Source organism: Neovison vison, chromosome 3 (assembly GCF_020171115.1).
Source record: "Neovison vison isolate M4711 chromosome 3, ASM_NN_V1, whole genome shotgun sequence".
In the NCBI taxonomy this organism is placed as follows: Eukaryota; Metazoa; Chordata; class Mammalia; order Carnivora; family Mustelidae; genus Neogale; species Neogale vison.
Genome location: NC_058093.1, coordinates 32,397,796 through 32,414,205, shown reverse-complemented (window position 1 = coordinate 32,414,205; position 16,410 = coordinate 32,397,796). Strand labels below are relative to the sequence as shown.

General features: G+C 45.3%; 1 protein-coding gene across 1 annotated transcript in view; it reads right to left on the bottom strand.

Moving 5' to 3' along the window:
* The window catches only part of SGPP2 (sphingosine-1-phosphate phosphatase 2), a 110,994-nt gene that overhangs the window by 24,234 nt on the left and 70,350 nt on the right, over positions 1-16,410 (bottom strand). The window contains exons 3-4 of the mRNA XM_044241690.1: positions 7,404-7,583; positions 4,763-4,852 (exon numbers count right to left, since the gene is read on the bottom strand). Of these exons, the coding sequence (XP_044097625.1) occupies positions 4,763-4,852; positions 7,404-7,583 (270 nt within the window). The remainder of the gene's footprint in view (positions 1-4,762; positions 4,853-7,403; positions 7,584-16,410) is intronic.

Genomic DNA, 16,410 nt, shown 5'->3' with positions numbered 1-16,410 from the left:
TTCAGGCACTGAAAACTGAGCATGAAACCTTCTTGACTTGCTCTAATCCTCCTTTGCCCACATAAACCATAATATGTCAGTTTTTGAGTCCTTGAAAGAGCAGGAAAATGCAATAAAGTCAATGTAGAAAGAATACCAGTGGGGGGCTTTTTCTGCTCTCTTCTTTGGGCAACAGACCCATTTCATTTTGGAGAACGGCCCCTCCCACAGGCCAACCCTAATCCCATACCTAACCATCACTGCCCATGGTGGCCCCTGCCCCCACAGGCTGGCTCTTAACCCAGCGGGACCAAACCACCGTCCTAGGCCCCTTAAATAGCTTTTGGTGCACCAAATGGGTTCACTGTCCAGGCCAAGCCATCAGAGACATTCTTGAAATTTTCCCTACTATAATCCTTTCAGGAATAAAACAAAGAACTAAAGCCCAGAGCTCCTTGGGTCTCGCTGCAGAGAGAAGGCAGCCCAGGAGCATGGATCCGTCATGTGCAGAGATGTACAGAGAAGCTTAAGGAAGAGTGGGAGGGGACTTCTAGCAAAGATCTAGACCTCAAGTCCTGTTCTCCCAATGGCGACCTGCACTTCTGCCCTTTCTACAGTGTGTATCTAAAAGCGAATACACCTTCCTTTAAGCTTAAGTGAGTTTGAGCTGGCATCTGTTATTTGTACTCCAGGAGTCCTGACCCGTGCAGACGGTTACCTCTTGGGTTTGGGAATTCTCAGGAGTGAACTTACTGAGTTATCTTCCTAGTCCCTGTTCCTGGGGCACTGCCTTTGCGGCCAAAGGGGTGACTTATCGGGTCATGTTTCTGCTCTGGAAACTGTTTCTCTCCATGAGCCTTACTGGCCCAAGGGTAGCATGCAGGGCAATCAAGGTTTCACCTCTGGAAATTAAGGTTTGGATTTGAGAGGTTGTGGGATTCTTTGAGCAGTGGTGTTCAGGAGGGACAGGAAGGCGTTCTCAGAGACACTGTGGTTCTGGCTCCTTCAGAGCTTCAGTCACTCAGCCCCATCCACACTGAGCTCCATGAGCTGCCCCAGTCCAAGACATTCTACCCTGTCTCTCTTCCTCCCCCTACCCCCCGCGCTTCAGCTGGCTACAACTAGTTTTGTCTTCAAACCAAGAGAACATGAAATTTTACACACAAAAAATTGTTTCTATAAATTATTGGTTAGGATATTTTTGACCATGGGAAACATAAGACTTCAATAAAAATCAGCTTGAGCAATAATGAACTTTTTACCTTGAACAACAAGCCTCGAGGCAATAGCCTCAGGCGTGGTGTATCAGCAGCTCAAGGATATCATCAGGGCCACCGTGTTTTATTTAGGTGTTTTGCCAGGAAGAGGACTGACTTCTCTCACAGGTTAGTCCACCTAGAATCCCCGGATGGCTGCCACCCACAGTCAGCGCTTCCTGGGTCATCTTTCCCATCGAGCAGGGGAAAGAGACACTCTGAACATCTTGGCGGTGGTGTGAGAGCAGCTCCAAGGCATTTTTAAGAGTCAGAACTAATTCAGCTTGATGACTGCCTGGCTGTGGGGCGTGGGAAGGGAGGAGCTAGGGCAGTGCCCAGCTTTCTTGCTGAGGCATCTTGGTGAATGGAGACACCCTTCTCTAAGGGCCCTCCAGAGCCAGTTTGGCAGGACAGTGACACCGTGTGTGGGTTCTCTGCCTCTTCAGACTTCGTTCAGGCCTGTCCAGGAGTCAACTGGGGCCTGTCCCCAAAGCCTTGACATCAGAGAGCAAACCACTCACCTCTGATAAGGCATAATTTCCTGAAGGGGGAGCTAAGTAAATTTCTGTTCTCCTTGAACTGCTTCCGCTTCATGGGCAACCATTTACCTAAAGCAGGCAGTCCCCGAGGAGGGCATGATGTCCCCGCTGTGAGTGTCCTGTCCCAGCTGTGTGCGATTAGAGGAGCTCACATTACAGACGTGATGGGTGTCTACATGGCATCCGTCTCCACCTGCTTTTCACCTTCCTGCTTCAGTTCGGTTCAGGCACAGGCTTGTGGCCAGTCCTAAAGGATAATTAGTCTAGTCTCGGCTCTCCACCCTGGCTGTGCGCTGAAATCTCCTGAGTTCTGAACAAATACCAATGCTTACCATATAGGCGTGTGTGCATGTGTGTGTATGTATGTGTGTGTCATTTCCACTCCTCATCTATTGTGAATAATGCTGCTGGTATGAACCTGGGTGTCCAGATGCCCCCAGGGATATTTTTAAAAAGCTTTCCATGGGATGTGGAATATGCAGTCAGGATTGAGGACCATTAGTGCGTGGCAGTCCCTGGCGACCGCAAGGGGTCTGGGTCTGAGGCCTGCCACCTTCGTCAGCCCGATGCAGCTGCTCCCTGCTAATTACAGTACTCAGCAGAGCCCATAATCAGCAGCTCCCACATCTGTCAGCATCCACGCTCAGACGCCCAGAAGGGCGAGGTAGGTTTTGTTTACTTCCACATCTCAGTGACCGACTCCCACCCGGGTACCCCACAGGAAACGATTGAGTTGCTATTGAAGGAAGAAGACTTCCAATCCCTCGTTCAACCGAATCCCCCTATCAAAGTCAACTGTCCCCCCTTCTGCTACTAGAAATGATGTGCCATCAAACCCTCGGCCACGCATCTGGCCCCACTCGGGCCTGGGCCTGGGTTAGGGTCTCAGACCTTTATAAAATAAAGATGCCCATGTGGAAGGAGCCCCAGGGGGTGGTGGGGGCCCAAGGTGGGGGTGTGGGTTGCTGCGGCCTCGCCCCAGTTTCTTCTGGGACAGATGTTCCGAAAGGAGCAGCTGTGCCCATTCCCTGCAGCTGAATGAGATGCTTAAGTAATCTTCCCCACAAATGCCGGCTTCTCTAGCCCCGTAACCCACTTGAAAAAGAAAAACCGGACACGACGCTGTGTTTTTCCTTGAGGTGGGTTTTCCCTGCTCTCTATTCACGTCTGCGGCCCCACGTCCGCGCATTTATACCGCTTTTCATGTCGGCCTGAATTCTCACAATCCTTTTTTTTTTTTTTATTACAGCCTATAGAAATTAAAAAAGTAGCCCCAGATAAAAGAAATGCCAGAGCACCCGCGAGACTTCTGCCTGGTTCCATTTTTAAGTCTGCGGACGTATTTGGAGAGAACCTCTTTCTAATGCGAAGCAGGAGTGTGGCAAATCGAGAATGCTCTCCTCTCTGTTCCCCTGTGGGCTCAGAAGCCAGATGCGCCGCGTGACAGGACCTGGACAGCAAGGACGCGGCTTGGGAGGGAGACAAGAAGGAGGAGGCCCCTAGCTGATTCTGCAGTGTCTTCTAGATCTGGTCAGGCCACGGTGAGGATGGGGCAAGAGAAGCAGTGAATTTGGCAGTGGAGCTGGTCTTCATTGAAAATGTGGATTTTTTTTTTTTAAGATGTTATTTATTTATTTGACAGAGGGAAAGAGAGAGAGAGTGCAAGCAAACAGAGCAGGAGGCAGAGGGAGAAGCAAATTCCCCGATGAACAGGGAACCCGACGTGGGGCTCGGTCTCACGACCCTGGGATCATGACCTGAGCGGAAGGCAGCCGTTTTAACCAACGGAGCCACCCAGGAGCCCCAGATGTTTTGTTTATTGTAGAAACTTTTCACGTTCATTTTGATTTTTGTAAGTACTACATTAAATTGCTTACCTCGGTCATGGAGCTATCTGGCACACCTTCCATTTTGTGTCTCACTTCCTTCACCTTCCCAGCCCTGACTCTACTGGCTCCCAGCTCCTCCTTGCTTTTCCTTGAGTTAGGCCGTGTGTTTTCATGAGGGAAACAAGATGTCTCTCTCTGAGTCTTGTGCAGCCATAAGCTTGTTTCCTCTGGGCTTACTTCCTCCCAGGCTTCTGCCTCTGCTCATTTCGACGAGCTCTCGTGCTGCCTGTGTTCACCTCTGCTGCTACTGCCCTTCCAGGCCGCCCCGCCACCCTTCTCGGGACCACCAACACCAGGAGGAGAAACAAGAGGATGGCCTTTCCTTCCCGGGTCTTTTGCTAACACAGTTTTTGAGCTTCGTATGGAGAGTAACACAATTAGCAAGGGCCCGTTCCTCTTTAGAGATGTTTCTTAGGCCAGTTATGATGAGGAGTACGGCCTTGTGGTAGACCACGGGCAGCCTTGTGTGCTGGAACGTCACGGCAGCTGGCTGCTACACCAGGAAGTTGAGCTCTGAGGTAATGTTAACTGTGCTAACCAGAGCAGCCCTGGAAATCAGAGTACGATAAACGGGTAGCTGAACCTTTACATGCAGGCGGGTCTCTCTGTGCCCACCACCACCTCCAGCCCAGAACAGAATGGAAGGAAGTGAGCCCATGATTCTGGGCTCTTCTGACACAACAGGACTCTTTCCCTGAAAGGTCAGCTGAGATCTTTAAAAATCCAGGCCTGATTCTGTGAGGGTCTCTGTGGGGAACCCTATCCACCCACCCGCCTCCTTGACCCTGGGTGTTTTTCCTGCACTGTTTCTGCTTCATCAGTAAACCCACATGAACCTAAATGACTGGGTCACTGTTGCCATTCTAGCCGATCTTCCAAGTCATGAGGGTCTAGGCCAGCTCAGCCTCCTTGATATCATCTTAATGATTCATTAGTATAATTAGGCCACAAAATAATAATGACTTACCTCAATGGCCTGAAGGGAAATATAATGACACACACAAACAGCTTCAGAAGTAATACAGCATGAAGAACACACTGAAACAGGGGCCACAGTGTCATAGGGACAGTCACCCGAAGGCCTGACAGCAGGACTTACCAGCACCGTGTGCATCCCGGTGTAGAGTCTGCTGAGACACACCAAGGTGGAAAACACCACAGCCATCAGAAGTCCCAGAGCAAAGGGATACTGTGGGGGGAGAAGGGAAAGCAAGGCCATGAGATCACGCTTGCACAGTTTGATGCTGTGGGAGGAAAAGATTTCCACCCAGTGACTGTTAGTCTCAACCTCAGTTTCCCTAGACCAGCAGTCTCAGGGTCTCAAACCATTTGAAAAGTGGGAAAAAGAGCAAAGAGAAGGGGAAGACGTCCACAGCCATGGCTCTGGGAGGAAGCTTCTCACCATATAAACCTACAAATCAGACACAGTTAGGACTTGGCGTTAGGTCTCATGACCACAGACATGGTGCTGACAGTTTTCTTGAAATAAATCATTCTTTATTTCAGACTATTCTTAGCATAACATGCATGAAGGGTACAGTATGGAGTGAGGGGCAAGGTAGAGGGACAGTCCCATCACCCAGAAGTGCAACTGACAGCTTCCCCATTGAGGGCTGGGTGAGTAAACCTTCCCAAGGAAGCCCAGCCCAGGCTAAGAACGGGCACCTTTCCATACAGATGTTGAGGCAGAAATCCAGACTCTACTACAACTCAACGTTTGCTGGTGTATAACAACAGCAGCCAGAGGACTCAGGCTACTGCTGAGTCCTATAGGGATATCCTGCTTATAAATGAAGACACAGAGACGTAATCCATGTGCTTCAAGCTTGAACACCTGTGCTGTCCCACGGTGAAGAGAATAAAGGCGGCAGAGAGCTGTCTGCATTACGGGAAGCACTCTAGAGCCCCACGCTCCTCCCTTCACACAACCCTATGAAGTAGGTTCTATTATTAGCTCCAGTCCACAACCGAGGAAACCCTTAACCTTGACAGTTACTGTTAAACTTAAGCACAAAGACGCTTTCCCATCCATCATCCCATTTGATCCTCAAAGCAGCAGCTGGCCCCAGAGAGGTCAAATGATCTGCCCAAGGTCACACAGCCCGTAGAAGGGAAGAGTCAGAACCAGAGCCACCTTTCCTGAATCCAAGCCCAGCACGTTCTTTCTGATGCAAGATGGAAGAACAATCACACATGGTCATAGGTCTTCTCTTAACATTTATCGTTAACTGGGTCTCAGAATTTAATTTAAGAAAAAGTGTTAAAAATGAATGAGTGAATGCATTCAGAAATTAGAGTTGGGGCATTTGCCCGAACACACAGTCATATAAATAAACCATATTCAGGACTGTTTACAGCAAATAACCCAAAAAGCTAAATATATTTTTCATTAAAAATTGAATAGGAGAGACGTCCATAACAACTCAGGCTGAAAACTGCTGCATCATATGAGCTGAAAAGAGTTTTTTGAGAAGGACCAGGCAGCCTTGAAATAAGTCTATAAACGGTGTTGTTGCTGTGTTCTTGCAGTCAGCTGCTACTTGGGGCTTTTTTCCTGCATGAGGCCTCTCTGGACGCTGAGAGCAGCCCAAGGGGACCTGCCCTGGCTCCCCCATGTCCTTCTGGGGCAGATACCCTGTATGACATAGCTCAGAAGTCTGCATTAATTGAACTCAGACAGTGCTGGAGATCTCGGACATCTCTAATCCTTGTATGACATGTAAGTAAGTTACGATAGAAAATATACCTAGTTGGGCGTATTCCTTAGACTTGTCCCATTCCCATCCAGGAAACTGAGGTCTGACCACCCCCCGCCCCAACCAGTGAGCAGGTATAAGACTACAGAGGGAGAGCCAGGATCCAACCCTAATCTTGTCCTTGTCCCCTAGTTCTGCACCACCTGGAGCACAGAATATCCGTGTTTCGAGGGTAAAGGGATGAGGTGAAACACTACTGCCATTTACATACAAGATAGCTAGGTTGAAGTCTAAATTGTTCAGAGAGTAAAGGGTAACACTTACGAAATGAAACACAGTTGAAGCAAAATTTGTCAGACAAGTGAAACAAAACCTCAGTGCTGTGCGAATGTAACTTTTAAAAGGTCTGACTGTAACTGGCATCTAAGCAGATATTAAGTGAAATTCTTCTATTTGCAACATTTATCAATCTGCTGTCAGAGAGTCCTCTAGAAAACACGGAGCCATTGTTTCTAGTGGTTGAGCCCCAACCAGGGGCAGAGGCATCCTTGAGAGTCAATCTGGGACACAGACTCTTTCCTGCCCCAGGCCCTGGGGAGTCTAGCAGGAGGATTTATCTGGGGAATCATCTCAGCCCGGGAGGATTATTTACGAGGATCATCAGCTCCTCGCGTCTGCTGCAAACAGAACAGGAGAGAATGGATGGCGTGCTGTCTAGTCGGGCATCTCAGAGTGACGGTGCAATTCTGGGGAGACTCCATACCTGGATCCCAGGACTGTCCATGTTGTCGCATTGTGGGGGTTGTCACCGGGGTATCACTTTCACTATGAGGCACGGCCTCATTTGGACGCGAAGCCATATGTCACTTTCTCTATGAAGAAATTGTCACTGATGGCTCAATACATTTCGATCCCCTATAGTCTTCATTTCGTAAGCCTCAAAGTCCCTCAAAAAGGAAAATTCTGAGGCAAACCTCTCTGCTGCCTCCCTGCATGGATGAGGTTACATGGGGGTGGGGCGGGAGAGGAGTCAGGCGGCCTCACCTGGTATCTGTCCATAGTGGAGAGGAGGAGGGTGAAGGATATGACGGTGGCTGCCATGGCGTGGGTAGACGGCATTCCGTACTCATCAATCACCCTCTTCTCCAGCTTCACCACTGGAGGGGAGAGGGGGCGGGGCCACTTCAAGATGTCCTTGGCCACCTGGCCGATGTACATCACCAGCTGAAAAACCAAAGGACCGGGGTGAGTCCAACCAAACAAGTGAGACCCTCAGAGTGCGCGAAGAAACCAGGGAGTTTTGCTGCAAAATCTGTGGCTGACGGTACCATGGCAACACCCCAAAACCCAGGACAGTTTTCTAATCAGACAGCCTTCATTTTTAAGTTTTAACCAAAAAAGTGACTGTTCTCACAGAACTTCTGCTTTAAAAAGTTGTGAATTCCTGATGCAGGTAGGTAACATACTGGATAAAATTTAATTTCTTTCAGTCATCAGAGGCATCAGTAAAATACACGGCATGAGTATTTTCAACCCTACAATACAGAAAACTCACGTTACAGTTTTTTTTCAAATGATTTTTCATGATGGCATGAACGAAAAGACTGCCCCCCTTTCTTTTTCTTAAAGCACAAGGTAGAAATCAGAATTTGGCTTCTCTGCCCTTCAGAGAGGAACAGGAGTATAACCACAACTCATTTTGTCAGGGAACTTTACAGGATGATTTCAGGATCAGTGATAAGGAGGGAAGAGCTCTCATTTCCTCACATCTGCCTTTGCAGCTCCAAGTGTGGTCTGAGGACCAGCAGCGTGTGCGCCACCTGGATGCTGGTTTCAAAGGCAGAATCTCAGTCCCCAGCCTCCTGGACAGACCGAGTTAGAATCCCTGGTCACAAGACTCGCAGGTGGTTCATGGGTGCACGAGAGTTTGAGGAGCCCTGTTTGACCCTGCGTCCTTGCCCAGGCCCCTCGTCATGGACTTTAATCATAAACCTTCCCATCATCTTTCCGCGACTCTATTGATTTTACGAGGGCTTTATTTAGCTCATGATGGATGGAGTTACCTTGCTTTGGAACAAAACCCACGATGAAGGACTATTTCAAAATAACTTTCATTAGTCAGCCAGAGTGCTTTGGGGTTTCCACATTCTGGTCCTTTCTTTTAACTCATTTAATTCAGAGCATTAGTCCAGCATACACACATTCCCCAGAAGGCGCTACTGCTGTTTTGTGCTCTGCTGCCATTTTGCTCAGGTTAAGAAACCAAGAGCCACTGTCTGTGCACAGCAGGCCAGATCCACAGGCTTTAAAGCCTCAGTGACAATCACTGAATTCCATAGCTGTGATTTCTAATCTGACTTTGAAATCCAACCTCTTTACCATCCCCTTATTACCAGGAACTACTGTCCTGGAAACCAACTCACTCTTTTATGTTTCCGCCTCCCTCCTGTGAACCTGTAAAAACCACATCAGACTGACAATGATGTGTGGAGTTGAAAAACTCACAGTTCTCACTGACGACCAGGAATGTCTCAGAAGCTGCTTGAGATGGATTTCTCAACACTGCCCCTTCCCCACTCACCGGCTGAAATAAAACACTGCAGGCATCATAACTCTGGTTTGCTCAAAAATTCTTAAAATCCTCAGACAGGGACCCTTAGAATCATTAGGTGAAGACAGCCAGGGAGGTCTTCAGACACAGTTTTAAATTTCCTTGACGTTCACAAATCCCTCTGACTTCACTTCTATTTTGTCTTCTGTGTTTGAAGGATGCTTTTAAGAATTAGGACAATTGTTCATTTCCTTTCAACAATATTACCACAGCATCACATTGTATCTGATCAATAAATTTCAAGTAACGATTACGGTAATGACAGCTCTCTTTAAACAGAAAATAGGGCTATATTTTTTAAGTCATAGGAAAGGAGGACCACTCATGGCTTGGGAAGTACTGTCACTGTCTTTGTAGTCACTAGAGTGAAGTGATGATGTGCTCAGGCCCGTGTTAAGTTCCCATCCTTGAGTGGAGGAAACCATTGCATAAAAAGAAGACCTCATCATAATGCAAATATGCTTTGAAAAAAATTATCTAACAAATTCTCTGCATATATATATCTGCAGAAGCAGAATGAAGAAACCAAAACAAAAACAAAGAAAAAAGAAGCATATACTATATAATTCTGTTTTTATAAAATTCTTGAAAGTGGTTTAACCTTATGGCACAGAAAACAGACCTATGGTTGCCAGGAAAGGAGGAAAGAAATCACAAACGGGCATGAGGATACTTTTAGGGTGATGGATATCTTTTTTAATAATTGTGATGACTCCAGGGGTATGTCATATATTCCGACTCAGACATTTTTAAATGTGTCATGTTTGCGAACACACTAAGAATTATGGAATTGGACATTTTCATGTTCTTTTGTTCTTTTTTTTTTTAAAGACTTTCATTTGTTTATTTGAGAGAGAGAGAGAGAGAGAGAGCGCGAGAGAGCGCACAGAGGGAGAGTGAGAAGGAGAAGGAGGCTCTCTGCTGAGCAGGGAGTGTGACGTGGGGCTCGATCCCAGGACCCCAGGATCCTGACCTGAGCCAAAGGCAGATGTTTATAACCGACTGCGCCACCCAGACACCCCGGAATTGGACAATTTTCAATGGGTGAACTGTATGGTGTGTGCATTATACCTTGATAAAGCTGTTGAAGACATGCAATTTACTGTATGTCAATCACATCTTAAAATGTGGCTGTCATAGCTTGGGTTGCCATAACAACCAAACATAGACTGGTGGCTTATAAATAATGGAAATTTATTTCTTACATTCTGGAGGAGAAAAAGTCCAAGATCAAGGCACCAGCAAATTTGGGGTCTTGTGGGGCCTGCTTCCTGGCTCACAGCCAGCCAACTTCTCACTGGATACTCATGTGCCAAAAGAAGTGAGGAAGCTCTCTGGAGTTCCTTTTAAAAGGGCACTAACCCTATTTGTAAAGGCTACACCCTCATGACCAAAACACCTCCCAAAGACCCCACCTCCTAATACCATCCCACTGAAAACTGGGTTTCAACATGTCAAAACTTTGAAAGTTTTCTCAAGAATGAAGAGGTGTTTGTGCGGTGGGCCTGGCTGTGAGACACTATATGGAAGGCCATCTGGAGCTTCGGTCCACTTGGAGGTTTGGGGAAGAGGTGTAGGCAGACCTGATCTGTCCTCTGGGGTCATGGACAGAGTGGGGGCATAGACATCAAGACTAGATGGAAGGAGACCAGGTAAGAGCATATTGCAAAATCCAGGTGAGAGATGAAGGTGGGTCCAAGGTCAGCAAAAGTGGGGCAGCAGACAGATTAAAAGAAATTTTTGTTTTAAACTGGAAGAATGTTGAATAGGTTTATAAGTCTTGGAAGAATGGCAAGTAGAAATTATTTAAATAAAAAGGAGGGGGAAAATCCTCAGAAATCAGTGGACTAGGAGCCCAGAGGTGATAGTGTATGTGGAAGTCTTTAAGTTCAGAACAGCTAAACCACTGGTCCCCACAAAGAACATATGGTTTCCCTGGAGACACTCTTGGTTAGCTCGAAGATGGTGGGCACTGCCAGCATGAAGAAAGAAGTTCGGGTCACAGTGTGCCATTCAATGCACAAGATGGTACCATTCTAGAACATCGTTTTTTGTTTCCAATGTGACTCTTGAGGACTCCACCATTCCTGTAGGTGAACACCTATCTGTAATCCTCTGAATGGAGGGCCTAAGTCTCTGTTACAAGTCAACACCAAATGTTTTCTTGCAAGATTTGAACATGCACTGAAGGTTCTGAGAACATAAAAACCAAGTAAACAGAAAAAAGACTGAAGTTTGATTTATTTGGAACTGTATCTAGAATTGCTCACCATTTAGAGAAATCGGGTCACCACTGGAAATGCTGTTTGTTATGTTTGAGACTCTAATGCCACATGCCTGTGTCCACGCCACCATAGCTGACACACAGGGACCCTGTTTATAGGTTCAAGGATCCTACTACCCTATGTGGACAGGCCTAGAATTTGCTTATTTTAAAAGCCACCCTCTTATGACAAGGCAGATTTTTAGGAATTATGCAAGTAAGTCATATTTTCTATGAATATCGCTTAAGGAAAGCAACTACAATACATTTAGGGTATAAAAGGAGGTAATACTATGCTCAGTTTAGGAAGACAGACACAAAGACTACATATAAATGATTCCATTTATATCCAGAAATATCCAGAATAGGCAGATCCAGTGAGACAGAAGAGAGATTAGTGGTTGGCTAGACCTTGGAGACCAGATGTCTGTAATCAAGGTGTCAGCAGGGCCACACTCCCCGGGGTTCTAGGGTAGAGTCCTTTCTTTGTCTCTTCTAGTTTCTGGTGGCTGCACCCCCTGTGATCACATTTCTTCTTCCTCTTCCTTCTGTCTACTGCTCTTCCGTCCATCTCAGCTCTCCCTCTGCCTTTTTCTCATAAGGGCACTTACCATTGGATTGAAGGCCACTCACATATCCAAGATAATCTCATCTCAAGATCCTTAACTGAATTACCTCTCCCACTACTCTTTTTCTAAAAAAGATAGCATTCACAGGTCCCATACACTAGAATGCAAACGTATCTTTTTGAAGACTACCATTTAATCCACTATATTCAGCAAATAGTGTATGGATAACCAGGCACTGTGCTGGACTGGGGATCACCATGAAGAACAAGACAGACCAGATCTTTGTTCTTAGGGAGTCTATGAATCAAAACATGAGCAGGAAGTATGCTTAGCTTCCTTGCATTTCATTTACTTCAATAAAACAACATTGTCCTGCTTAAAAAAAAAAAAAAAGAAAGAAAAAGAAAAAGATAAAGAAAAAAAAAAAACTCCGCTGGGTCTGGCAGAATCAAAAAGTCCAATATATAAAAACATTACCGCAGATATACGCATCACATCATTAGGGAATTACAAAATAAATCAATGAAATATCATCACACATCTACCAGTACAGCCCAAATCTAAAACACCGACAACGCTAAAGGCTGGTGAGGGGGAGCAACAGGAATGCTCATTCTTTGTCAGCGGAATGCGAAATGGCAGAGCCACTTTGGAGAACAGTTTGGAGGCTTCTGACAAAACGAAACAACCTCTTACTGTGAGATTCAGCAATCATGCTCCTTAGTATTTAATCCAGATGAACTGAAAACTTATGTCCACACAAAACTCTGCACATGAGTGTTCATAGCAGCTTTACGTATAAGTGCCGAAAGTTAGATGCGACCAAGATGTCCTTCAGTAGGTGAAAGGATAAATAAACTGTGGTATACCCAGACAAAGGAATACTAGAGCTAAAAGAAGCGAGTTTTCAAGCCATGAGAAGACATGGAAAAACCTTAAGTCCATACTACTAAGTGAAAAAAAAATCTGAAAAGGCGACATACTATAGGATTCCATCTATATGATATTCTGGAAAAGGCAAAACTGTGGAGGAGTAGAAAGATCAGGGGTTGGCAGATACTGGAGGGGAGGAAAGAGGACTAGGGAGAGCCCAGGGGATTTTTAGGGCAATAGGACTACTCTGTATGGTACTGTAATGGTGCATGCAAGTCATTAGACATTTGTCCAAACCCACGGAATGTTCAACATCAACAGCGAATTGTAGACTATGGACTTTGTGGGAATATCACATGTCAGTGTAAGCTCCTCAATTCTAACAAATGTACTGGTCTGAGGGGGGGGATGATCATAATGGGGAAGGCTGTGCTTGGCTGAGGGCAAGGACTATATGGCAACTCTCTATATGTTTCATTCAATTTTGCTATGAGCCTAAAAGTGCTCTAAAAAAATCAAATCTATTAAAAAGAGCACTACGGCAGGGGTGGCTGCATGGCTCAGTCATTTGGGCAGCCGGCTCTTGATTTTTGGCTCAGGTCATGATCTCAGTTACTTGGGATGGAGCCCTGAGGGGCTCCCCGGCCAAAGGGGACTCTGCTGGAGGATTCTTTCTCCCTCTCTTTCTCTTCCTGCCCCTTGGCGCCCCCAGTCTCAACCGCATGCTCTCTACAATAAATAAATCTTTAAAAAAAAAAAAAAAAGAGTACTATGGCAGAAGAGAACTATTTCTCCATTTAGTTTGCAGTTCAAGAGTATAATGATTAACTTGACATGGCTGGCCCTAAATGGAAGGCTTCACTCTATTGTTGAAGGGTCCTCCTACCTAAAGGGACCAAATTAAGTTTCATCATCCATCATGTTCCTTTGGGCTGAGGCTCCAAAGGCCTATATGTGAAGGAAAAATCCATGAGACACAGCAAGGCAGGAAGTAATTATAGATCATTAACGCCTTAGCAAGCTGTCTGGGTCTCCTGTACGGTGCTGGGGCCCTGTGGCATTTGGTGACAAGGAATTAGTCTTTTTTTTTTTTTTTTTTCTGTTTTAATACTTCTGCCCTGATTACAAGAGAAAGGAAATGTATAGGTGAGGGGATAAAATCTAGTTTTCTGGATAGGCTACTGTTGATCCCAAGCAGACAAAAGGCTTTTTCTAGGAAACCAGTTCTGTCAACACAAAATACGTCTCACCTGCATGGAAGGACTTGCAGCTTTGGGGTCTAATCTTAATATCTGGGCTCATCTGGGGCACTCAGAGAAAACAGTGCATGCTCTCTTTGCGTGGTTGTCCTTTTGTGTTATTACAATTCCACTGACAACTCCACTGTGTCTAACACATCTCACATTAACAAGACTTTACTCTTCACACTAGTTAAATAAAACTCAGATCGTTTTGAAAATAGAGGATCCTTGCAAGAACATTATTACTAGTAAGGCAGTTAATCATTCTTTTTTATACAATGAGATTATCAGCTCCCCCATTTGTCCTCCCCCTCTCGAAGCATCCCCATCCCCATGGTGTAAAGGCTCCACTGTTGTTATAATAAAAGCTAAATTCTTACGTTCCCCCAACCATCCTCCATCCAGAAGCACACTTTGATAAACTTTAACATCTTTCCTCCTTCCTCCTATACCCATGGCTCACAGTAACATAAAATTACAATAACAAAAACTGTGTTCCTTAGGTCTCATGGGGCAGAGACATCATGAGTCACTGGGATTTATAGCTCACCTATCCACGGATTTATTTTTAAGAAGTCAGGAATTGAGTTATATCATTGTTTAACTGCTGGAGACTAGAGAACACTAACATGAAATCCGAAGACCACAGTTTCTCTGGCCATACATACCCATCTTGTTTCTTAATCCAACCAAATTAAGCTCATTCCTCTGCTTCTCATTACTGATCTGATGATTTGGATGAAGAAAGACCAGACACCCAATCATTCCACTTCTAGTTACGTACCCAAGAGAATTAAAAACCTATGTCCTCATAGAGACTTGCCCATGAATGGTCTTATCATCATCCTTCACAATAGCCACGAAATTTAAACAAACAACCTAAACATCCATCCACTGATGAATGGAGAAACAAAATGGGGTATATCCTTACAATGGGATATTATGTGTTCATAAAAAGCAATGAAGTACAGAAACAGTCTATAATGTGGACGAACCTTGAAAAGATTATGCTAAGTGAAAGCAGCCAGATGAGAAAAGGACAAATACTGTATTATTCCATGTATGTGAAACGTTCAGGATAGGCAAGTCCGTAGAGACAAATTATATCAGTGGCTGTCTGGGGCTAGAGGGGAGGGGAACGGGGATAGGAGGCTTCTTTTAGGGAAGATGAAACTGTTTTGAAAGTAGATCGGGGTAAGGGCTGCACAACTTCATGAATACACTAGAAACCACTGAATTAACAGTCCTTTAAAGAGTGGATATCATGATATGGGAATTTCAACATATTCTGAAAAGAGAAACTAGACAGCAAAATGGGTCCTTGAAATACCTCTTCTTTGTGTCCTTGAAGTCCTTTGCTGCAAAGTGTTACTGACAACGCCTTCCAGTACCTATTCCAGAGAAGCCCTAGGGGGATTACTAATATTCTCTGCTTCAGGAGCCCCGCCCAGCTCTGCCCATACCGGGTACTGCAGGGCAGCCAGGGGGTGACTACCAAGGCCACACAGAAGGCTGCTGAAAACCCACCTACTCCAAAATAGGAGTAGGGGACTCACTTTAAAGCATTTAGCTGCAGAAGCTTTCCAGATCAACGCTTTTTGCAAGAGACTGGCTGCACTGGGCTGTGTTCCTGTTGACCCTGGGTACTGTCCTCCCTTCTCCCTGGAAGATGTGGGGATGGGGATCGGGTGGGGGTCTCTGTGGCAGCTTTAAACAGCTCTTTGTTATGGTTATTTCAGAACATTCTAGAAGCCACTGCCTACCAGCCAGCATGAGTTGTTTTCAGCTAGTGAATGTCTTCTTGTACTTGTGGCATGGCTTTATTTTATAAGCTCATTTCCAGTGTGTGCCATGTGTGTGTGTGTAGTGGGGGTGGGGTGGGATGGTGAGTCACTGAGAGAAGCAACTGTAATTTCAAACTAATAAGATTTCATTCTATGCCTGAAGCACCAAAACAAAGAAATTACAGAGCAAACACCATAAATCACTGAAGACTGACAGAAAACTGGTCTTTACATATTCAAGGTCCCTTGGAAATGGAGATATAATAACTAAAGCACAAATGACAGGTGAGAAAAATAAAATAATTAAGTTACAACATTTGCTGGTTCTTCCTAATGCTCCATTTTTTTTCAGGCTCAGATCTGCTTCTGAACTTTTTTGAAGACCTATTAAAGGCACAAAGATTAGTAACTAAGTCATAGACATATGAACACCTTTAGGAAAATTACTTACAACCAACTGAGCCTCCTTTTCATTATTAAGAAGGAGCTGGGTTCAGTAATAACCTAATATTTGTATAGTGATTTTTTTTAGAGTGCGTTTTCGGAGACCTTATTTATTTTAATATTCTTATCATTCCTACTTTACAGATGGGGAAACTGAGACGGTGAATGCCTCACTAAAGATAACATAATCTGTGTAGTGGAGCTGGACTTGAATTTTGTTTTCTGATTCCAAATCCTATGGTCTTCTTACCACATTCCACCACTAA